This window comes from Stegostoma tigrinum, chromosome 23, assembly GCF_030684315.1.
Source record: "Stegostoma tigrinum isolate sSteTig4 chromosome 23, sSteTig4.hap1, whole genome shotgun sequence".
Classification (NCBI taxonomy): domain Eukaryota; kingdom Metazoa; phylum Chordata; class Chondrichthyes; order Orectolobiformes; family Stegostomatidae; genus Stegostoma; species Stegostoma tigrinum.
Genome location: NC_081376.1, coordinates 51,373,445 through 51,399,229, shown reverse-complemented (window position 1 = coordinate 51,399,229; position 25,785 = coordinate 51,373,445). Strand labels below are relative to the sequence as shown.

General features: G+C 43.3%; 1 protein-coding gene across 4 annotated transcripts in view; it reads right to left on the bottom strand.

Annotated features, from left to right (window-relative positions):
- rrn3 (RRN3 homolog, RNA polymerase I transcription factor) overlaps nt 1-25,785 on the bottom strand; it is a 48,601-nt gene that overhangs the window by 6,777 nt on the left and 16,039 nt on the right. For 3 of the 4 annotated variants that reach the window (XM_059654180.1, XM_059654179.1, XM_059654182.1), the window contains exons 8-14: nt 19,933-20,031; nt 14,349-14,447; nt 13,361-13,493; nt 10,708-10,838; nt 8,334-8,464; nt 6,464-6,648; nt 2,598-2,706 (exon numbers count right to left, since the gene is read on the bottom strand). In XM_059654180.1, coding sequence (XP_059510163.1) covers nt 2,598-2,706; nt 6,464-6,648; nt 8,334-8,464; nt 10,708-10,838; nt 13,361-13,493; nt 14,349-14,447; nt 19,933-20,031 — 887 coding nt within the window. The remainder of the gene's footprint in view (nt 1-2,597; nt 2,707-6,463; nt 6,649-8,333; nt 8,465-10,707; nt 10,839-13,360; nt 13,494-14,348; nt 14,448-19,932; nt 20,032-25,785) is intronic. The other variant, XM_059654181.1, reaches the window with a different exon arrangement.

The window sequence follows — 25,785 nt, the reverse complement described above, 5'->3', positions numbered from 1 at the left end:
GATTCAAAGGGCTGAAAGATGTAACCCTGCTCCAATTTTCTATAACTTTATTTACCTGTCTTTACATACCTTTGTTGTATTTTGGTGTTTATCACATTGTAAAAATCAAACTGCTGCCTTGAGATATTTAGTTACTACAGCATTCATTTTGCAATTGAATTCCTCAAACTTTCTTCGTTGGGAAATAAAGCTTTAGATTTTACAACAAAAAAACAAATTTTCAAAAATACACGGTTTGTATAGCACTTTAAACTCCAAACTATTTTCTAGATGACTGCACATCATGTAGTTATAATTTTGGTCTCTAGGTGTCAGGGTGGAAAAGCATAGGGGGTCAGACAGCATCCGAGGAGCAGGATAGTCAACAGTTCAGGCCAAAATCCTCTGTCAGCACTAGGGAGGGGAAGGGAGCCCAGAAACAAATAGAGAGAGGAGGTGGGGCTGAGGGAAGGATAGGAGATAAGGTGATAGGTGGATACAGGTAGGAGGTATTGCGATTGGTCTGTGGGAAATGTGGAGCTGACAGGGGAGTAGGAAGATGGGCAGGACAGGTAGGCGGGAGGGGGTGAACATAGGATAAGGCTGGTGAAATTTTGAAGCTGGTGAAGTCAATGTTGAGGCCGTTGGCCTGTAAGCTCCCAAAGTGAAATATCGGGTGTTGTTACTCCAGGTTACATTTGGCCTCACTCTGACAGTGGAGAAGGCCCAGGATGGACATGTGCTCAGGGGAGTGGGAGGAGGAATTAAAACAGATGGCAACCAGAAGGTTGGGTTGGTTGATGCGTGCAGTGCACAGATGCTCCACGAACCTGTCCCCAAGTCTGCATTTGGCCTCGTCGGTTTAGCAGAGACCACATCAGGAGCAATGGATCCACCAGATTAGGTTGGATGAGTGCTAGTGAATCTGCCGCATCTGGAAGGATTGTTTGTGACCTTGGACACAGGTGAGAGGGGAGCTGTAGGAGCAGGTGTAATACCTTTTGTGGTTGCAGGAAAGGTACTGGGTATGGTGAAGCTGATGGGGACTGTAGAGCTGATGAGGGAGTCGTGGAATGAACTGACCTGGAGGAAAGCGGTCAGGAACGGACAGGAAAATATCTTTCTGCTAGTGGGATCTGACTGTAGGTGGACGGATCAGATTGTAGTTGGCAGAAATGTCGGAGGATGATGCATTGGATTCGCAGGGTGGTACACGAGGACTAAGGGGACTTTATTCTTGTTGGCAGTCAGGGATTTGGAGGGCATGGAGGAGATGCAGTCGAGGGCATCCTTAATTACAGAGGAGGGGAAATTACGTTCTCTGAAGTAGGAGGATATTTGGATTGTCCTGGAGCAGAAGTGACGAAGCCAGAGGAATTGAGTGTATGGGATAGCATTCTTGCATGGGGGGGTGGTGGGGGGGAAGAGGAGGAGAGGAGGTATAGTTGAACTAGTTGTCGACGTCAGTGGGTTTGAAACGATGTCGGTGGTGAGTCGGTTTCTGGAGATGAAGATGGAGAGGTCCAGGAAGGGGAGGGAGGTGTCAGAAAGTCTAGATGAATTTGAGGATGGGGTGGAAGGTGTTGGCAAAGTTGATGAACTGCTTGAGCCCGTCACAGGAACACAAGGCCACACCAATGCAGCTGTCAATTTGCAGAGAAAGAGGTGAGGCATGGTGCCGATGTAGTTGCAGAAGAGGGACTGTTCCACAAATTCTACAACAGGCAGGAATAGCTTGGGTCCATGCGGTGCCAATGGCTACCAGTTTAGTTTGTAGGAAGGGGGAGGAATGGAAAGGAAAGTTGTTGAGGGCGAGCACTGGTTCAGCTGAGTGAACAAGAGAGTCAGCGGAGGCTTTTAGGTCTTCTGTGTGGGGGATACAAGTGTACACGGACCGTACGTTCATGGTAAAGATGAGGTGTTAGGGGCCAGGGAATTAAAAGGTTTGGAAAAGATGGAGAGCCTGGATTGTGTTACAAACGTAGGCAGGTAGTTCACGGACCAAAGGAGAAAGAATAGAGTCAAGGTAGGAGGAGACGTGCTCAGTGGGGCAGGGGCAGGCAGAGATGATGGGTCAACTGGATCAGTTGGGTATATGGATTTTGGGTAGGAGATAGAAACAAGCAGTGTAGGGTTGGGGAACTATCAGGTTAGAGGCTGTGGACGGGACATCTCTTGAAGTGATCAGGTTGTTGATGGTCTGGTTGATCAGAATGGGATCATGATCAAGGAGACAGTAGGAGGAGGTGTCAGAGAGCTGAGATCTGGCCTCAGCAATGTAGACTTCAGTATACCATACTTCAGCCTGAAATATGGCATACTGACATCTACATATGCCGGTTTTGACCTGAAACTTTGACTTTTCTGCTCCTCAGATGCTCTGACCTGCTGTGCTTTGCCAGCCTCACACTACAGACTCTGGTTTCCAGCATCTGCAGTCCTTTTGTCTCCATATTTAAATAAGTCATGTTTTGCTTAACATCGAGTAGTTTGACCGGTCACATCACATTTGGAACATGCAGTTCACATCTACCTTTAAAATTAAAAAAAAGTTAAGGTCTACGTACCTTAAAATATTTTCAGGGGGTCTGGTCTGGCCTGTAACAAATAATACTTACCTAGTAATAGCTGCGAACAAGTTGACAACGGATGGTAAACAGACTTTGAGGGGATTCAGCTGGCACATCACTATGCGTTCAAAATTTAGATTCTGTAAGTATGTTAAACCTGTACACCAAGGGAAATGATACAATGATATAATAATAAGCTCCTACTTAATTCTTTTAATATTTACTGTACAACACTGAAAATAAATTACACCAATTTAAAGAGCCTTCAATAGTAGCTAAAGTTAAAAGGAAATTCCTAAGAATTTTACTTTCAAAAGTATAGCACGGACAGGGTCCCTTTGGTCCAACCAGTCCATGCCAACCATAATCCCAAACTAAAACTCGTCCCAGCTGCCTGAACATTGGTCCATATCCCTCCAAATGTTTCTTATTCATGTACTTTTCTACATGTCATAGACTCAGAGCTGAACAGCATAATTTGCAGGTTAAGTCCGTGATTAAGAAAGCGAATGTAATGTTGTCATTTGTCTCAAGAAGGTTGTAATATAAAAGCAGCGACGTGCTTCTGAAACTTTTTGAAGCTCTAGTTAGGCCCCATTTAGAATACTGTCCAATTTTGGGCCCCACACCTCAGGAAGGACATACGGGCACTGGAGCATGTCCAGCGGAGATTCACACGGATGATCCCTGGAATGGTAGGCCTAACATACGATGAACGGCTGAGAATCCTGGGATTGTACTCATTACAGTTTAGAAGGTTGAGGGGAGATCTAATAGAAACTTACAAGATAATGCATGGCTTAGAAAGGATGGACGCCGGGAAGTTGTTTCCATTAGGCGGGGAGACTAGAAACCGTGGGCACAGCCCGAGAATTAGAGGGGGCCAATTTAGAACAGAAATGAGGAGACATTTCTTCAGCCAGAGAGTGGTTGACCTGTGGAATTCATTGCCACAGAGCGCAGTGGAGGCCAGGACGTTAAATGTCTTCAAGGCAGAGATTGATAAATTCTTGATCTCGCAAGGAATCAAGGGCTACGGGGAGAGTGCAGGGAAGTGGAGTTGAAATGCTCACCAGCCATGATTAAATGCGGAGTGGACTCGATGGGCTGAATGGCCATACTTCCACTCCTATGTCTTAGGGTCTTAAACAGACCCTCCGGTCCAACTTGTCCATGCCAACTGGATATCCTAAATAAATCTTTTGGCTTTTATGTAATTTTAGTCTCCCTCCTAAAGGAAGGATGTTGTGTAATTTCAAAGGGTTCTGAAAATATTTACAAGGATGTTGCCAGGGTTGGAAGGTTTGAGCTAGAGGAAGAGGCTGAATGGGCCTTGGCTGTTTTCCCTGGAGCTTCGGAGACTGATGGGTGACCATACAGAGGTTTATAAAATCATGAGGTGCGTGGATAGGGTGAATAGTCAAGGTCTTTTCCCTGGGGTGGGGGAGTCCAAAACTAGAAGGCATAGGACTAAAGTTAAAGGGGAAAGTTTTAAACAAGACCTAAGGGGCAACTTTTTCATGCAAAGGGTGGTGTGCGTATGGAATGAGCTGCCGGAAGGTATGGTGGAGGCTGCTACAATTTCAACATTTAAAAGGCACCTGGATGGGTACATGAATAGGAAGGGTTTAGGTGGACATGAACCAAATCTTAACAACTAACAACAGGGGATGTGTAATGACAGGCTATGTGGTAACTCAATAGACTTCAATAATTTTAGGGCCTAAACTCTCCCTTGTTTCAAACCCCCACCCCACACACCAGGCCTTGTTACCACATAGCCTGCCACTACACATCCCCTGTTGTTGGTCACTAACAGTCCCCATTAACAACTACTCATCCTCCCAGCCTGATCATTAGCAACTCCTTTGTCTGTCCAACTGCCTTTCTCTCTCTTTGGGCTCTATCCTGTCTTTACTGCCTACCCCACCCACCTCCCTATTTTCTGTATTTAAACTGGCATTTGCCCGACGACCATCAGTTCTGAGGAAGGATCACTGGACCCGAAACGTTAAATCTGTTTTCACCTCCACAGATGCTGCCAAATCTGCTGAGCTTTTCCAACAATTTTGTTTCCATGCAATGTTCCAAATTGGCCTAACCAATGTCCTGAGCAGCCACAACATGATACCCTCCCAACTTCTATACTCAATGCACTGAACAATAACAGCAAGCTTACCAAATACCTTCTTCACTATCCTGGCTACCTGCGACTCCACTTTCAAAGAACTATGAACCTGCACTCCAAGGTCTCTTTGTTCAGCAACACTCCATTAAGTGTATAAGTCCTGTCCTGATTTGCCTTTCCACACCTCACATTTATCTAAATTAAACTCCATCTGCCACTCCTCAGCCCATTGGCCCATCTGATCAAGAACCCATTGCACACTGAAGTAACCTTATTCACTGTACACTGCATCTCCAATTTTGGCATCACCTATAAACTTACTTCCTACCTCCTATATTCACATCCAATTCATTTAGATAAATCATGAAAAGCAGTGGCCCCAGCACCGATCCTTGCAGCACCACCACTGGTCACAGGCCTCCAGCCTGAAAAGCAACCCTCCACCACTAGCCTCTGTCTTCTACCACTGAGCCAGTTTTGTATCCAAATGGCCAGTACTCCCTGTATTCCATGGGATCTAACCTTACTAAGCAGTCTACCACAAGGAACATTGCCAAAAGCTTTATTGAAGTTCATGTAGATCATGTTCACCATTCTGCCCTCTTCATTATTTCCACAAAAACCTCAATCAAGTTGACTATACTGAATCAGTCCCTGCCCAGGATTCCCTCCAACAACTTGCCCACCACTGATGTCAGGCTCACAGTCTTTAGTTCCCCTGGCTTTTTCTTAATACCTTTCTTTTAAACATTCTAACTGTACATGCACCCACTACTTCCTCTGGAAGTTCATTCCACACAGAAACCACTCTGAGTAAGAAAGTTGCCCATCCTGTCCTTTTTTAAATCTTCCTCCTGTCACCTTAAAAATATGCCCCCTTGTCTTGAAATCCCGTACTATAGGGAGAAGATACCTGCCATTCACCTTATCTACACCCCTTATGATTTTAAAAACCTCTACAAGGTCACCTCTCAACCTCCTTGGCTTCACTGAAAAAAAGTTTCAACCTACCCAGCATCTCCCTATAACTCAAACCTTCCATTCCCAGCAACATCCTGGCAAATCTTTTCTGATCTCTCTCCAACTTTATAATATCCTTCCCATTAAACACTAGGAACCCAGAAGCAAGTGAGCCATTCAGCCTCTTGAGCCTGCTCCACCATTCTAGACCATTGCTGACCATCAATCTCAATGCCATATTTCCACACTAGTCCCATACTCCATGATGTCATTCGCAACAAGAAACCTATCAATCTCTGTCTTGAACTTGCATAGTGAATGAATTTAACAGACCTCCAGGAATGGCCTCCATCTGCACTGTAGAAATTCTATGATAAACAATTCCAAAGATTTGCCACTTTCTGGGCTCAATGCTATCTCTAGGACAGCTATTCCCAGGTATGATGAGCTGTACACACTTAAGAGGTCCGCTTCAGTTTAACTGTATAGCTGCTGCTCTTTTACTAATTGACAAGTTATGATTCAGACTGTCTGCCCAAGTTTATAGTAGGTTAAATGCTGTGATGTGAAGAGGGGAACCCTTCATAAAGTGCACACCGCAATGTGACCAAGATTAACTAACCATCTAGAAAATTGCACATACAAATCTGCAGAATTTCATTATCATGCATGAGATTGGCTACAGTGCAACCATTCTCCCACTCCACTATAATAAGGATAAAAGCTTAGTATCTATTTTATAGAGCTTTGAAAATCCAATTTAAAAATTTCATAATAGTTCCCATTTTAAAAAAGTACCAAATTTAATACACAATTTCATTAATACCTTTTTTCAGATTTCGATCCAGTATTTGCTTATAGCGGAATATGAAGATGTAAAATACAGCTTGGCAAGCAGAGTAGAATGGCCCATGCAGAGCCACATCACAGTAGGCTTTCGTTCCAGCATCTTGGTTGTCAATGTAGTCATGTATCCAGGGTACCAGCAAATCAAAACACGTTTTCACAGTGCTAATCAAGGGAATTGAAATCGTCAGTTAATTAATTTATTATTAAGCAGTTTTTCGATTTACTTAAAACATAACCTGGATGAGGGGATTGAAGGATGGGTCAGCAAGTTTTCAGACGACACAAAGGTCGGAGGTGTCGTTGACAGTATAGAGGGCTGTTGTAGGCTGCAGCGGGACATTGATAGGATGCAGAGATGGGCTGAGAGGTGGCAGATGGAGTTCAACCTGGATAAATGTGAGGTGATGCATTTTGGAAGGTCGAATTTGAAAGCTGAGTACAGGATTAAGGATAGGATTCTTGGCAGTGTGGAGGAACAGAGGGATCTTGGTGTGCAGATACATAGTTCCCTTAAATTGGCCACCCAAGTGGACAGGGTTGTTAAGAAAGCATATGGTGTTTTGGCTTTCATTAACAGGGGGATTGAGTTTAAGAGTCGTGAGATCTTGTTGCAGCTCTATAAAACTTTGGTTAGACCGCACTTGGAATACTGCGTCCAGTTCTGGTCGCCCTATTATAGGAAAGATGTGGATGCTTTGGAGAGGGTTCAGAGGAGGTTTACCAGGATGCTGCCTGGACTGGAGGGCTTATCTTATGAAGAGAGGTTGACTGAGCTCGGACTTATTTCATTGGAGAAAAGGAGGAGGAGAGGGGACCTAATTGAGGTATACAAGATAATGAGAGGCATAGATAGAGTTGATAGCCAGAGACTATTTCCCAGGGCAGAAATGGCTAGCACGAGGGGTCATAGTTTTAAGCTGGTTGGTGGAAAGTATAGAGGGGATGTCAGAGGCGGGTTCTTTACACAGAGAGTTGAGAGAGCATGGAATGCGTTGCCAGCAGCAGTTGTGGAAGCAAGGTCATTGGGGTCATTTAAGAGACTGCTGGACATGCATATGGTCACAGAAATTTGAGGGTGCATACATGGATCAATGGTCGGCACAACATTGTGGGCTGAAGGGCCTGTTCTGTGCTGTACTGTTCTATGTTCTATACAAGTTATTGTCATTTCTTAGTTTGATATTAATATTTATCTTGCTTATTCTCTGACACTTGTCCATCATCTCCACCTGTTCTGCAGCATTTGCATGGTTGGGCATTGCTACAGAATGGTACCTGGGTTAGAAAGCAATAGAATCACTACACATTGCAGAAGAAACCTGAAGGAAGGGAAAATTAGCCTAGTACAAGTTATTTAAAATATGATGAATAATAAGTTGAGATTTTTAAAAATATCTGTTAACAGCTAGGTCATCATTAATTGTCCATCCTCAATTGCCTTTGAGATGGTAGTGGTGAGCTGCCTTCTTGAAGTGATGCAGTCACTCAGGTATAGGTACATCAAACCGTAGCTGTCAGGAAGGGGGTTCCAGGTTTTTGACCCAGTGCCAGCGAAAATACAATGATATGTTGTGCACCTTTGAAGCAGTAAGTCACCTTGTGACATACTTTACACTGGTGTCTGAAATCCTATCAATTATCAGCACACAGCATTACATGCTGTAGATTCCATGTAGTAAATCATGTATAAAAGACTACCTATGTAAGTGATGTTAGGGCCATCACAATTATGAAAAAATCTTTGCAGTCACTCATCATAGAACTTGTCATTTAAAAACCAGAAATTACATACACTGTTCAAAATTTGTCTAGTTTATATCAAGCAATGAGACCCATTGATTACTTACAGCACAGGAATATACGTTGCTCTTGCCAGAAAACTTCCAATGTAGCCTGCAGCTGCTTGTCTTATTATGGCAGGATTATTTGGATTCTGCATCATCTTCCAAAGGTGTTCAAGGAAAGCTTCTGCCAATCCCTGAAAAATGGCAGTCAGAAAATTAAGCAGTTTACTCCCCAGACCCATGTTCCAACTTCACTCATCCTACGTCTGTTCTATATTTAAAACTGGTATTTGCAGGCCTCCTGCAATAAGGACATGCATTCATCTGCAGAGTGCATTTGAAAGTTGATGGCTTAGATCTCCAATGATAGACCGATATCCTGAACTTTCACAGAACCCATTAGGGAGACATTTCTGCTTGGAAGCTATGTCGCTAAGGATTCATTTTCTTCTGGGGGAGAAGCAAGGTAAGCAGGAATTATAATAGTGCAAACTCCATTTTAAATACCATGTTACATAGGTCAAATTGCCAACAGAAGATTCATCTTGTGAAAATAAAAATATATTTTAGTTGAGGGCTGAGCTTCAAATTGCTGTGCAAAACATATAGGTTGATTTAAAATTAATTATTGCTAGCTGCTTACTGTAAATTGGAAGGAATTCACATTAGATTATCGAATATTCACAACACAGGGCAGGTGGTTAGCTACCATTATACATGGATGGCAGCACATCTTGTAGGCTATTTAAAGTATTAGCAAAAGTGGATAAAGATAACTGGTATGACAGGCATTCTGGAGTAGTGAGAAAAGTGCAAAACATCATTCTTTGTGAGCTTCTTTGACAGACAGCTCTTCAAGTGTAGCTTTAAAATAGAACTTCAAGGGACATATACACATTGGTGCAGTAGCCACAGAGGTGGTAAATGAAGTTCAATACAGAAAAGAGTGAGTGATGTGTTTTGGTTGGAAGCACATGGACAGATAATATAAAACAAAGGGTAGACTTCTGAAGGGAGTACAGGAACAGAGGAACACGTGTGATCATGTGCACAGATCGTTGAAAGTGGCAGGACAGGTGGAGAGAGAAGTTAACAAAGTACAAAGTATTTTGGGCTATATTAAGAGGGGCACAGCAAGGAAATAATGCTGAATGTTCACAAAACACTTGTCAGTCCTCGGATAGAGTACTGAATACAGTTCTGAGTGCCACATTATTAAACAGATATGAACTCATTGGAGACCATGCAGAAGAGATTTGCAAGACTGTTTCAGGGATGACAAACTTCAGTTACGAGGACAGACTGGAGAGTTTGGGACTGTACCCCTTGGAGAAGAGGCTGGGTTTAGTAGATAATGAGAAACAGGTCCCACTCGTAGAAGAATCAAGAACAAAAGAGTACTGTTTAAAGTGATTTACAAAAGTAGTAAATCTGATATGAGGAAAAACATTTTCATACAAGTGGCTTACACAGTGGAATACACTGCTTGGAGAGTAGTGAAGGCATGTTCAATTAAGGCAGTCAACAGAAAATTGATGATTCCACACAACAGTACGGAAAAAGGCAGCAGAATTGGAGAGCTGGTGAAACACAATAGGCCATATTGTCACTTCTGTGCCATAACAATTTCGTGATTCTGTGAAAATAAACTGCATGGCATCAGCTTACCAGTTCCAGAAAGATACTTCAAAAACTGTTTCAAAAGGTATTCCAATATTAGCTTCCAATATAATTGAAGATTACAACTCCTGTAAGATGAATATAACTGTTTTTGGTTCATAGTTGGAACCAGACTCTGCTCAGCTTTGTGCCCATCTCCCTCCAGCAGATCAGTTTGCACAGCAGCATATGCTATGTAGTTAGCCTGGTGTCAGAAAATCTTACAGCAAGGAAACAGACCCTTTGGTCCAACTTGTCCATGCTGACCATGTTCTCCCAAACTGAACTAGTCCCAACTGTCTGCATTTGGTCGATAGCTCTCCAAAATCTTCCTTTTCATGTTCTTATCCAAATGTCTTTTAAACGTTATTATTACACCTGCATCCATCACTTCCTTCAGCAGTTCATTCCACACATTAACCATCCTTTGTGAAAAAGTTGCCCTTCATGTCCTTCTTAAATCTTTCTCCTCTCACCTTAAAAATATGCCCCCTTGTTTTGAACTCCCCCCATAAGAGGAAAAGACCTTTGTTACTCACATTATGTATACCCCTCATGATTTTATAAACTTCTGTAAGGTCACCCCTCAACCTCCTCTGCTGCAGTGAAAAAAGTCCCACGCTATTTTTATAACTCATCTTATTTACATTTAGAGACACAAAGTAGAAAAAGAAACCTTACAAAATCTATATCATCTCTGAAGTAAACAATTGCCAATGACTAGTTTTCGGGTATTTTGTTTTAAAAATTGTCAACCCAAGAAATAACCTGCACTCACCAATTTGAAGCTGCAGATATAGAACATGAAATACTGGACATGACAAGAAGCATGAGTGGGTAAAACCAGTTTATCAAACACCACTATTAAGTCTCGGTACAATTCTTTTGTCCTGGTCAATGCCAACTCATCTACGTAAGAGAAACAAAGTAAACAAAGTATTTATTGCAGATATGTATCTCAACGTGGAAGCATCATGTTACTATTTAAAAGATTTCTTTGAAACAATTTGAATGCTTTTGAGATGTTGTGCTACCGTGGACATCACACTGAGGCTTCGTGATTTGAGCACAAAATTAATAATTATATGAACACAGTTTTAGGTTATATAGCACTAAAAATAAACTGTTTATTTTCTTCAGCGTAGATCCTGGATTGCCCTTAAGTTCAAAGAGCAATCTTGTACTTAAAAAGATTGGAGGCTGATCTAGAACTTTCCCCAAATTAACACTAGGAAATCCAAAGTCACCAGTAAAACAGAGATACAGTTTTTTTAAAAATTCTATCTTTTTATACAGAGTAATGTGAAGTTGCAAAATGCACCTAATTCAAAGGTACAGGAGTAGGCCATTCAACCCATCGAGCCTACCCCACCATTCAATCCCATCAAGATTGATCAATCACTTCAATGCTTTTTATGCACCCATTTACATAATCCTGTATGCCATTGGTAAATCAGAAATCTATCAATCTCTACCTCAAACATGCTAAAAGACTGAGCTCCCACAATCCTCTGTGCTAGCATTTCCCATTTTAAAAAAAAACTTAACTAGACCGAAGTAGCATCCCCTTGTTTTTACACTTGTAACTCCTGGTTTTTAGATTTCCCAGCCAGAAGAAATTGTACAATCACAGAATCCCTACAGTGTGGAAGCAGGCCATTCAACCCATGATTTGTGGTCATAATCTGAAATTGAGAAACTGCCATTAATGGTCTGGCCTACATATGACTCCAGGTCCACAGCAATTGGTTGACTCTGAACTGCCCTCTGCGCAATTAGGGATGGGCAATGCTAGCCAGCAGTGCCCTCTTCCCACAAATGAATAAAAGAAATTAGGACTGCGGTGGGCAATTAAATAACTAACAAGAGGCAGAGGAAAAGGAAGATTCACAAATACCATCCTGAACAATAGGAGAGACCAGGACATCAATGCAAAAGATAAGACTGAAGCATTTGCGTCCACTTTCAGCCAGAACTGCCGAGCTATAGGGAGAGGCTGAATAGACTGGAGCTATTTTCCCTGGAGCATTGGAGGCTGACAGGTGACCTTATAGAAGTTTATAAAATCATGAGGGGCATGGATAGGGTAAATAAGCAAGGTCTTTTCCCTAGGTTAGTGGTGTCCAAAACTAGAGGGCATGGTTTAATATGAGAAGAACAAGATATAAAAGGGACCTAAGGGTCAACATTTTCACGCAGAGGGTGGTACATATATGGAATGAGCTGCCAGGGGAAGACGAGAAAGTTTCTACAAATAAAATATTTAAAAAGCATCTGGTAGGTATATGAATAGGAAGGGTTTAGGGGAATATGGGTCAAATGCTGGCAAATGGAAATAGATTAATATAGGATATCTGGTGGGCATGGGTGAGTTGGACTGAAGGGTCTGTTTCCGTGCTGTATACCTCTATGACTCTATGAGTGATGGTCTATCTGAGCCTCCTCCTGAGATCCCCACAAATGCCAGATGTCAACCAATTCAGTTGACTCCATGTGAAGACACTAAATACTGTAAAGGCTGTGGGAAATCAGAAGGTTCCAGCAATATTACTGAAGACTTGGGCTCCAGAGCTAGCCCACACTTTTCCAGTACAGCTACAACAATGGCATCTATCTAAAAACACAAAGTTGCTCAGGTATGTCCTGTTACAAAGAAGCAGAATGAATACAAGCTATCAATTATTATTCTGTCAATCTACTCCCAAACATCAGCAAAGTGATGATAGGTGTCATGAAAATGCTATCAACCAGTAATAAACTGCTCAACGATGCTCAGTATGTGTTCTACCAGAGCCACTCAATTCCTGACCCCTTTTATAGCCTTGGTTTAAACGTGACAAAGAACCTGATCGCCAAATTGACACGTCAGTGACTGCCATTGACATTAATAAAGCATATGATTGAGTAATGCTATCAAGAAGCCCTAGAAAACCTAGAGTCAATTGGAATTAGGGGCAGCATTCCCTCCAAGTTTATTTTTGGCTGCGCAGGCCACCAGCAACTTCCGGACTTACAAGTCAGCGCCACTGAAAAGTCTCCACTGATTCCAGTCAAATCTACCACAAAGGAAGAAACTCACCAACGCTCCCTTGATAGCACCTTCCAAACGCACAAACTCTACTGCTTTGAGTGATAAAGAAGTGAATTTTGGAGAACAGCATGACCTGTGAGTTCCCCTTCAAACCACACATAATTCTTACTTGGAACAACACTGCCATTCCTCCACTGTCGCTCGACTAAAATCCGAGAACTCTCTCACTTACAGACATTAGCCTGCTGCAGTTCAAGGCAGTGGCTCACCACCACTTCTCAAAGAAAACAAGTAATGGGCCCTAAATGTTGGCATGTTAAGCAATGCCAATATCCCATAAACGAATATAACAATTTTATTAGAAAGGACTCTGAAATAGCAAAGTCATTATTGTTCACACCATTATCGTAACAAATGTCCTTTATGTAAGCCAGCAAAACGGACATCAGAAAATCCAATCTTTCAGCCACTGGATGAGCCATCTCGTCATTTGGCAGTGACAACTGAATTTTCCGCTTCCCTTCATCCTCATCCTGCACAGAGGAAAACACATGAACAGAAGGCCTTGAGAAAGAAAAATGCTAATGACAGCAAGTTACAATTTTCACATTCTTACTTCCTTCTCCCAGCAATTGATTGCTACCATGATTTCACCCAAATCACACAATTCTCACAGAAATTATTCTTTATATGTTGTCAGGCAGTAACTGTAGTAAAAAATGGTTTGCATCTTTTTTTTTGCCCAATAAGGTCTGACAACCCAGTAGGATGCAAAGTGAGGAGTTGGACAGTGATGAGCTAATAAAAAAAAAGCAAGGCATTTGTCCAGATCCAATTCACGTACTGCTATTTGGCAATACTATAAGCAATCCATATTTCCATGATATTGTGGACAGATTCTTCTGGTAATTTTATGTATTTTGAGATACAGTTACTGCAGTTTCCAATTCACAGGAAAGTCTGAAGTTGAACTATGATACTGTACAGACCAGCCTGTAAAATCCAACATACCAAATAATATATCAGGATAATCTATACTGTTTTGGTGGTCATATTTCAAGCTTAATGGATGCTAAGTATGCACCACTAAGTTAACTTTTCAAAATTCTTCACCATCACTAATGAAAAGTTCAATAAAACTTTAATATCCCACAGCCAGTGTAAGACCACAGCAATAGGAAAACAAGTTAGGAAATGTACTCTATGGTTGGCATGAGAGAACATATGTTATTGGCATGGATTGATTGTATATCTACATTTGTGGCAGCGGTGAGATACTCCTCAGTATGCCTTAATATTTTGCAATAAAATTACATACAAGTTCTAATTACAATTGATACAAATGTTCACAGAAAATGCAGGCTTTAAGCAGTTTTAAAAATATTTACCATGTCAAAGAGGCCTTCCTCTGCACATGTAGACAATCCATTCTTAGCCTCAGCAACGGCTTCTTCTGCATCTTCAATATCATTACGAGATGCACTTACCTGGAAAATAAGATCTATGATTATAGCGTAAAAATTTCTTTAAAAATTTGATTCTAAATGAATGCAAGATTTAGGCTGCATTAAATTATATTTTATAACGTTCTTTAGGATAAACCCCACATAATTGAACATGTATCTGTAAGGAAAATATTGTATTAGAAAAGATCATACAGCACCGAGTTAATTCAAGCTAACAGTGAATAAAATTTAAATAATCTCTGGTAATGGTAATAGTAATAGTAATACCTGCAGTGCCAGAATCTTTCCTGGTGAGCAGTAATTGCATATTAAACCAGAACTAAATGTAGTAAATATGATTCTTCTGGATTTTCAAAAGGCCTTCGATAAGGTGCCTCATAATAGACTAATAAATAAGATTAGAATATGTGGGGTCAGGGTGCAAGTAGTGGAATGGATTACTAACTTCAAGACAGAAAGCAGAGCATGGGGGTACAGGATAGTTCATCAATAAATGAAGCTCAACACAGATGAATGTGACAGCAGAATGGATTAATGGCCTTGAACAACTTGACCAATTATAAGAACAGGTAATTGGTCAACTAGTGTGAACTGTACTGAGTCTACAAGAGTAGGAACTGGCCTGTAAGAATGTACTGTATTGCAGTTGTAGAAACTATATCAAATATAAGATTCTCACCAAACAATCAAGTACAGAATTCACAAGAAACCTCTTTCCCCAAAGGGTGGCAAGAAGGTGCAACCTGCTGCCACAGGCTGTGGATGAAGTTAATAAGAAAGATGCATTTAAGGGGAAGCTGAACAAGCTTGAAGGAAAAGGGTACAGACAGTTACAATGGTAGATTTAAATAAGGAAAGATGAGAGGAGCTTCAAATGGAGCACAAACTTTGCCATAGACCAATTGAGTTGAATGGCCTTTTTCTGTGTTGTTTATCCTGTGTCATAAAATGAATTCACACTCTTTTTTTGCTTCAGCTCCATTTTGTCATATTAGGAACACCAACATAATGATTTAAGGGATAGATGCAGGTAGAGTCCGTGATTAAGAAAGCAAATGTAATGTTGTCATTTATCTCAAGAGGGTTGGAATATAAAAGTAGCGATGTGCTTCTGAGGCTTTATAAAGCTCTAGTTAGGCCCCATTTAGAGTAGTGTGTCCAATTTTGGGCCCCACACCTCAGGAAGGACATACTAGCCCTGGGGCGTGTCCAGCGGAGATTCACACGGATGATCCCTGGAATGGTAGGTTTAACGTATGATGAACGGCTAAGTATCCTGTACTCATTAGAGTTTAGAAGGTTGACGGGAGATCTAATAGAAACTTACAAGATAATGTATGGCTTAGAAGGGGTGGACGCTAGGAGGTTGTTCCCATTAGGCGGGGAGACTAGGACCCGTGGGCAAGGCCTTAAAATTAGAGGGCATAAATTTAAAACTGAAATGAGGAGACATTTCTTCAGCCAGAGAGTGGTGGGCTTGTGGAATTCATTACCACCGAGTGCAGTGGAGGCTGGGACGTTAGATGCATTCAAGGCAGAGATCGACAAATTCGTGATCTCACAAGGAATCAAGGGCTACGGGGAGAGTGCAGGGAAATGGAGTTGAAATGCCCATCAGCCATGATTTAAATGGCGGAGTGAACTTGATGGGCCAAATGGCCTTACTTCCACTCTTATGTCTTATGGTCTTAATAGTTCACAGCTAAAGTTTTAAACATTTTCTACCAATACAATTTAATTTACAATTACAAATACATTTACATGATCTTCGCACTACGCCAACTTTAGGAGAAACGCCAGGAACAGAACGTTGGACTGTACGCGGCATTCAGTGACCTCACCATAGCCTTCGATACTGTCAGCCGCGACGGTCTATGGAAAATCCTGGGGAAGCTCGGATGCCCTCCTAAGTTCTTAACCATCCTACAGCAACTTCATGAAGGTCAGAGCGGCAAGGTGAAATACAACAGTGACCTATCACACCCGTTCCCCATCAGCAACAGCGTGAAGCAGGGCTGCATTTTGGCACCAACGCTCTTCATTATCTTCTTCAACATGATGCTGCAGGAAGCGAAGGAGGGCATCACGAACAGCACCTACATTCGCTTCCGCGCGGACAGCAATATCTTCAATCTGCGCCGCTTCCTCGTTCGCATGAAGACAACACGGGAGCCCATCATGGAGCTGCTGTATGCGGACAACCGCGCCCTACTCACACACACAGAAGATGCGCTACAGACTGCAGTGGCGCGCTTCTCCGAAGCTGCAAAGGCTTTTGGGCTAACGATCAGTCTGAAGAAGACAGAGATCCTGTACCATAAGCCACCATGCAGCGCATACAACCCACCTCGAATCTCGATCGACAGCCACCTCCTCAAAACGGTCAAACGCTTCATGTACCTGGGAAGCATAATCTCCAACGATGCTACAGTCACAGGAGACGTCGACAATCGCCTTGCAAAAGCAAGTAGCGCCTTCGGGCAACTGCAGAAGCGTGTATGGGGAAACCACTCGATAAGCATGTCGACGAAAATCCAGATTTACAAGGCTGCGGTCATCACCACACTGCTCTACGGCTCCGAGGCCTGGGTTCTGTATCAGAAACAGATGCGGCTGCTGGAACGATTCCACCAACGTTGCCTGCGGTCTATATTGGGCATCACCTGGCAGGACCGCGTCTCTAAAAACGAAGTGCTGGAAAAGGCCCGGCTCCCCAGCATCGAAGCGACCCTTCTCCTGAAGCAACTTCGATGGTCAGGTCATGTATCGCGGATGGACAACACCAGAATACCCAAGACAGTGTTCTTCGGGGAACTCTGCGACGGCAAAAGAAACCGCGATGCCCCGCGCAAGCGCTACAAGGACCAACTGAAGCAACAGCTGTCTCAGGCCGGCATCTCCTTAATGGAATGGCAAAAGCTGGCCCCTGACAGGGACGCATGGCAGAAGAAAACTACGACGGCAACGGAGCTGTTCGAATGTTCAAGGAGAGCAGCTGCAGAGGACAGATGGAAAGGCAGGAAGGGTCCCTCATCTCAAGCCCCGCTGTCCGGAGCATTCCCCTGCCTGCACTGCCCCAGGATCTGCAAGTCCAGGATAGGACTCTACAGCCGCCAACGGTTGTGCCAACAAAATCGCTGACGAATCTCTTCCCAACTGATCTTCGCAAGTGAAGAATCTGCCTGCCAGTTCACAGCTAAAGTTTTAAAACATTTTCTACCAATACAATTTACATTCTCAGCAACATTCTAACTCTTTTAGGACAAAGTGTTGAATAAACAGTGAAAATTGTGGTTTTCTTTCATGAAAAACAAAAATTTGCTACTTAAAACAGATATGTTTTACTTATCACAGAGTGATGAGTAAATATGTCCCTCTGAGACAGGCAAGAAGGGATAAGATAAAGGAACCTTGGATGGCGAGAGCAGTGGAGCTTCTTGTGAAGAGGAAGAAGGTAGCTTACATAAGGTGGAGGAAGCTAGGGTCAAGTTCAGCTAGAGAGGATTACTCGCAGGCAAGGAAGGAGCTCAAAAAAGGGCTGAGGAGAGCCAGGAGGGGGCACGAGAAAGGCTTGGCAGAAGGAATCAGGGAAAACACAAAGGCATTTTACACTTATGTGAGGAATAAGAGAATGGTCAAAGAAAGAGTAGGGCCGATCAGGGATAGCATAGGGAACTTGTGTGTGGAGTCTGAGAAGGTAGGGGAAGCTCTTAATGAGTTTTTTGCTTCTGTCTTTACGAAAGAAACAAACTTTGTAGTGAATGAAACCTTTGAAGAGCAGGTGTGCATGCTGGAATGGGTAGAGATAGAGGAAGATGTGCTGAAAATTTTGTCAAACATTAAGATTGATAAGTCGCCAGGCCCGGACCAGATTTGTCGTCGGCTGCTTTGGGAAGCGAGAAATGAAATTGCTTCGCCACTTGTGAAGATCTTTGCATCCTCGCTCTCCACTGGAGTCGTACCTGAGGACTGGAGAGAGGCAAATGTAATTCCTCTCTTCAAGAAAGGAAATACGGAAATCCCCGGCAATTACAGACCAGTAAGTCTCACGTCTGTCGTCTGCAATGTGTTAGAAAGGATTCTGAGGGATAGGATTTATGACCATCTGGAGGAGCATGGCTTGATCAAATACAGTCAACACGGCTTTGTGAGGGGTAGGTCATGCCTCACAAACCTTATCGAGTTTTTTGAGGATGTGACTAGAAAAGTTGATGAGGGTCGAGCTGTGGATGTGGTGTATATGGACTTCAGTAAGGCATTTGATAAGGTTCCCCATGGTAGGCTCATTCAGAAGGTCAGGAGGAATGGGATACAGGGGAACTTAGCTGCTTGGATACAGAATTGGCTGGCCAACAGAAGACAGCGAGTGGTAGTAGAAGGAAAATATTCTGCCTGGAAGTCAGTGGTGAGTGGGGTTCCACAGGGCTCTGTCCTTGGGCCTCTACTGTTTGTAATTTTTATTAATGACTTGGATGAGGGGATTGAAGCATGGGTCAGCAAGTTTGCAGACGACACAAAGGTCGGAGGTGTCGTTGACAGTATAGAGGGCTGTTGCAGGCTGCAGCGGGACACTGACAGGATGCAGAGATGGGCTGAGAGGTGGCAGATGGAGTTCAACCTGGATAAATGCGAGGTGATGCATTTTGGAAGGTCGAATTTGAAAGCTGAGTACAGGATTAAGGATAGGATTCTTGGCAGTGTGGAGGAACAGAGGGATCTTGGTGTGCAGATACATAGATCCCTTAAAATGGCCACCCAAGTGGACAGGGTTGTTAAGAAAGCATATGGTGTTTTGGCTTTCATTAACAGGGGGATTGCGTTTAAGAGTCATGAGATCTTGTTGCAGCTCTATAAAGCTTTGGTTAGACCGCATTTGGAATACCGCGTCCAGTTCTGGTCGCCGTATTATAGGAAAGATGTGGATGCTTTGGGGAGGGTTCAGAGGAGGTTTACCAGGATGCTGCCTGGACTGGAGGGCTTATCTTATGAAGAGAGGTTGACTGAGCTCGGACTTATTTCATTGGAGAAAAGGAGGAGGAGAGGGGACCTAATTGAGGTATACAAGATAATGAGAGGCATAGATAGAGTTGATAGCCAGAGACTATTTCCCAGGGCAGAAATGGCTAGCACGAGGGGTCATAGTTTTAAGCTGGTTGGTGGAAAGTATAGAGGGGATGTCAGAGGCGGGTTCTTTACACAGAGAGTTGTGAGAGCATGGAATGCGTTGCCAGCAGCAGTTGTGGAAGCAAGGTCATTGGGGTCATTTAAGAGACTGCTGGACATGCATATGGTCACAGAAATTTGAGGGTGCATACATGAGGATCAATGGTCGGCACAACATTGTGGGCTGAAGGGCCTGTTCTGTGCTGTACTGTTCTATGTTCTATATTGCCAACGCATTGTTCTTACAGTACCTGGGAAATCTTAACCACTTGAATTAAAGCAAGAATTACAACCCCGAAAAACCAATCACTGCAGAATGTATTTCAAGTTGCTGAGTACTTACATCCAGTTTTAGGAATTTTTCCACTACAAGTTCCAAAATCTTTAAGCGCAGCACTGGGAAATATACAGTGATCCTCAGTAAATTATGCACGTAACATTCCTGACAGAAATCAGAAAAATATGTATACAAGTTGACGGCTCATTTATTTCAAAGCATATAAGTTTGTCTATCAACAAAACAGAAAATGAATTCTCAAATAATTTAAACAAATTCAACAGCGGGAGATGTGAGGGCACGTGCCGGGGGGAGACAGGACGGTGAGGTTTCTGCATAAAATACTTGCCTTGTGAATAGACAGAGCGAAGCTGAGCAGGATCAAACGTGGACAAGAGGACTGTTGGGTAAGTGAACTAATATATATTAGGGAGTTAGGTTGAAAAACACTACACGTGTAGTCTCTCCCACCCATCCTCCTTCTCTAACCAAAAAGAAGACTGTGTGGAGGGTCGGTAAGGTGAGCTTTTCATTTATTTCTCTTTTTTCCTTTCTCTTGATCTCTTTTGGCAATCTAGAGCATAGAGAATGGAAGCTAGGGCAGTTGCAAGCTCTGCTTGTAGGATGTGGGAGGTAAGGGTCACTACTAGTGTCACTGCTGACTTCATCTGTGAGAAGTGCACCCAACTCCAGCTCCTAACAAACTGTGTTAGGGAACTGGAGCTGGGTCTGGGGCTGGGGCTGGATGAACTCCAGATCATTCAGGAGGCTGAGGGGGTGACAGGTAGAAGTTAAAGGCAGGTAGTAGCACCCAAGTTACAGGATAAAGGTAGTTGGGTGACCGTCAAGAGCGGGAAAGAAAATGGATAGATAGTGCATGGATTCCCTGTGGTTGTTCCCCTCAATAATAAGTATATCAATAGACAATGGACAATAGGTGCTGGAGTAGGCCATTCGGCTCTTCGAGCCAGCACCACCATTCATTATGATCACGGCTAATCATCCACAATCAGTATCCTGTTCCTGCCTTATCCCCATAACCCTTGATTCCTCTATCTTTAAGAGCTCTATCTATCTCTTTCTTAAAAGTATCCAGAGAGTTGGCCTCCACTGCCTTCTGGGGCAGAGCATTCCATATATCCACTACTCTCTGGGTGAAGAAGTTTTTCCTCAACTCTGTTCTAAATGGCCTACCCCTTATTTTTAAACTGTGTCCTCTGGTTCTGGACTCACCCATCAGCGGAAACATGCTTCCTGCCTCCAGAGTGTCCAATCCCTTAATAATCTTGATGTGAGTTTGCTCGCTGAGCTGGAAGGTTAGTTTTCAGACGTTTTGTCACCATTCTAGGTAACATCATCAGTGAGCCTCCGACGAAGCGCTGGTGTTATGTCCCGCTTTCTATTTATATGTTTGGGTTTCCTTGGGTTGGTGATGTCATTTCCTGCATTGGTGATGTCATTTCCTGTTCTTTTTCTCAGGGGGTGGTAGATTGGCTCCAAATCAATGTGTTTGTTGATGGAGTTCCAGTTGGAATGCCATGCTTCTAGGAATTCTCATGCGTGTCTCGGTTTGGCTTTTCCTAGGATGGATGTGTTGTCCCAATCAAAGTGGTGTCCTTCCTCATCTGTAAGTAAGGATACGAGTGATAGTGGGTCATGTCGTTTTGTGGCTAGTTGATGTTCATGTATCCTGGTGGCTAGCTTCCTGCCAGTTTGTCCAATGTAGTGTTTGTCACAGTTCTTGCAAGGTATTTTGTAGATGACGTTCGTTTTGCTTGTTGTCTGTATAGGGTCTTTTAAGTTCATTAGCTGCTGTTTTAGTGTGTTGGTGGGTTTGTGGGCTACCCTGATGCCAAGAGGTCCGAGTAGTCTGGCAGTCATTTCGGAAATGTCTTTGATGTAGGGGAGAGTGGATATGGTTTCTCAGCAACAAACCCAAACAAACAGACAAAACAGGCCCAGAAATCATAACCACTCTCCCCTACATCAAAGACATTTCCGAAATGACTGCCAGACTACTCGGACCTCTTGGCATCAGGGTAGCCCACAAACCCACCAACACACTAAAACAGCAGCTAATGAACTTAAAAGACCCTATACAGACAACAAATAAAACGAACGTCATCTACAAAGTACCTTGCAACAACTGTGACAAACACTACATTGGACAAACTGGCAGAAAGCTAGCCACCAGGATGCATGAACGTCAACTAGCCACAAAACGACATGACCCACTATCACTCGTATCCTTACACACAGACGAGGAAGGACAGCACTTTGATCGGGACAACACATCCATCCTAGGAAAAGCCAAACAGAGACACGCATGAGAATTCCTAGAAGCATGGCATTCCAACCGGAACTCCATCAACAAACACATTGGCTCCAAATCAATCTACCACCCCCTGAGAAAAAGAACAGGAAATGACATCAACAATCCAAGGAAACCTAAACATTTAAATAGAAAGCGGGACATAACACCAGCCCTTCGTCGGAGGATTACTGATGATGTTACCTAGAATGGTGACGAAACGTCTGAAAACTAACCTTCCAGCTCAGCAAGCAAACTCACATCCAGAACCCCAACCTAAGCTACAAATCTTCTCAAAACCCGCTTAATAATCTTATATGCCTCAATCAGATCCCCTCTCATCCTTCTAAACTCAAGTGTTATACAAGCCCAGTCGCTCCAATCTTTCAACATATGATAGTCCCGCCATTCTGGGAATTGACCTCGTGAACCTATGCTGTACTCCCTCAATAGCAAGTATGTCTTTCCTCAAATTTGGAGACCAAAACTGCACACAATACTCCAGGTGCGGTCTCACCAGGGCCCTGTACAGCTGCAGAAGGACCTCTTTGCTCTAATACTCAATTCCTCTTGTTATGAAGGCCAGCATGCTATTAGCTTTCTTCACCGCCTGCTTTACCTGAATGCTTACTTTCATTGACTGATGTACAAAAACACCTAGATCTCGTTCTGCTTCCCCTTTACCTAACTTGACTCCATTGAGATAGTAATCTGCCTTCCTATTCTTGCCACCAAAGTGTATAACCGCACATTTATCCACATTAAACTGCATCTGCCATGCATCCGTCCACTCACCTAGCCTGTCCAAGTCACCCTGTATTCTCATAACATCCTCCTCACATTTCACACTGCCACCCAACTTTGTGTCATCAGCAAATTTGCTAATATTACTTTTAATGCCTTCGTCTATATCATTAATATATATCGTAAACAGCTGCGGTCCCAGCACCGACCCTTGTGGCACCCCACTGGTCACTGCCTGCCATTCCGAAAGGGACCCGTTTATCACTACTCTTTGCTTCCTGTCAGCCAGCCAATTTGCAGTCCAACTCAGTATTTTGCCCCCAGTACCATGTGCCCTAATTTTGTTCACCAATCTCCTATGCGGGACTTTATCAAAGGCTTTCTGAAAGTCCAGGTACACTACACCCACTGGTTCTCCCTTATCCATCTTCACAGATACATCCTCAAAAAATTCCAGAAGATTAGTCAAGCACGATTTCCCCTTCGTAAATCCATGCTGACTCTGACCTATTCTGTTACTGCTATCCAAATGAGTCGTAATTTCATCTTTTATCATTGACTCCAGCATCTTTCCCACCACTGACGTGAGGCTAACCGGTCTATAATTTCCTGTTTTCTCTTTCCCTCCTTTCTTGAAAAGTGGGACAACATTTGCCACCCTCCAATCCGCAGGAACTGATACAGAATCTATAGAACCTTGGAAAATAATTACCAACGCGTCCACAATTTCTAGAGCCACCTCCTTAAGTACCCTGGGATGCAGACCATCAGGTCCGGGGGAATAATTGGCCTTCAGTCCTAACAGTCGATCCAACACCATTTCCTGCCTAATATAAATACTCTTGCCTGCCTAATATAAATATAAATATCACTTTGGATGCTGTTGGGGGCTGGGGTGGGAAGGGAATGAGAGAGAATAGGAGAGCAATCGTGACAGGAGATTCAATGGGTAGGGAAACAGACACGAGATTCTGTGGTTGCGAAAAGACTCCCGGAAGGTATGTTGGCTCAGCGGTGCCAGGGTCAGGGATGTCTCAGGTCGAGTCTACAGGATTCTGAGGGAGGGTGAGCAGCCAGAAGTAATGGTACACATCAATACCAATGGCTTAACTAGGAAAAGGGATGAAGACCTAAAAAGTGAAATGAGGGAGTTAGTTTGGAAACTAAAAGGCAGAACGAGCAGATTAGTAATATCAGGATTACTACCAGTGCGAAAAGCTAGTGAAGCTCAGAATAGACAGCAAGTGCTGAACACGTGGCTACAGAACTGGTGTAGGAAGGAGGGCTTCAGATATGTGAATCATTAGGATACCTTCTAGGGAAGGTGGGACCTGTACAGGAAGGACGGATTGCACCTCAACTTGAGGGGCACCAATATCCTCAGCGGGAAGTTTTAACCTAGTTTGGCAGGGGGATGGGAACCGGAGCTATGGATCAGAGGATGAGGTAGCTGGCATACAGGCAGATACAGCATGCAGAGAGTCTGTGAGGAAGGACAGACAGTTGATCGGGCAAAGTTGCAGTCAATGGGACGATTCGAAACCTGTCTGTTTTAACGCAAAATGTGTCAGGAATAAGGGTGATGTACTTAGAGCATGGATCAGTACTTGGAGCTACGATGTTGTGGCTGTTACGGAGACTTGGGTATCACAGACAGGAATGGTTGTTGGGTTTAGATGTTTCAAAAGAAATAGGGAGGGAGGTAAAAAGAGGTGGGGGTGTGCCATTGCTAGTCATGGATGGTTTCACAGCTGCAGAAAGGGAGGTTGTCAAGGACGGTTTGTCCACTGAGTCAGTATGGGTAGAAGTCAGAAACAGGAAAAGAGCAGTCACTTTATTGGGAATTTTATATAGAGCCCCCACCCCCCAATAGCAACAGAGATTGGGAGGCAGATTTTGGAAAGGTGCAGAAGAAATAGGGTTGTTATCATAAGTGACTTCAACTTCCCTAATATCAACTGGAACCTCCTAAGTACAAATATTCGATTTGGTGCTTGGCAACAAACCAGGCTGGGTGTCAGACCTCTCGGTGGGAGAGCATTGCGGTGACAGTGATCACAACTCCCTGAACCTTTACTATCATCATGGAGAGGGACAGCAGCAGACGGTATGGCAAAGTATTTAATTAGAGTAGTGGGGATTACAATGCTATTAGGCAGGAACTGCGGAGCATAAACTGGGAACAAATGTTCTCAGGTAAATGCACGACATATTTGTGGAGGTTGTTTAGGGAGCACTTGCTGTGAGTGCTTGATAGGTTTATCCCACCGAGGCAAGAAAGGGGTGGTGAGGTGAAGAAAACCTTGAAATGACAAGACATGCGGAGCATCTAGTCAAGACGAAGAAGGAAGCTTACTTAACGTTGAGGAAGGAAGGATTGGACAGGGCTCTAGAGGGTTACAAGGAAGGAACTGAAGAATGGACTTAGAAGAGCGAGAAAGGGACACAAAAAAGCCTTGATGGGTAGGATTAAGGTGAACCCCAAGACATTCTATACTTATGTGAGCAACAAGAGGATGGCCGGAGCAAGGGTACGGCCAATCACGGACAATGGAGGAAACGTGTCTGGAGTCAGAGGAGGTGGGGGAGGTACTTAATGAATACTTTGCTTCAGTATTCACTAGTAAGAGAGACCTTAACATTTGTAAGGACAGTGTGAAACCAGCTGATATGCTCGAACAAGTTGATGTTAGGAAGGAGGATGAGCTAGAAATGTTGAAATACGTGAGGATAGATAAGTCTCCTGGGTCAGTCAAGGCATACCCAAGGTTGTTTCTGGAAGTGAGGGAAGAAATTGCTGCGCCTTTGGCAATGATCTTTGCATCCTCACTGTCCACTGGAATAGTACCAGATGATTGAAGGGT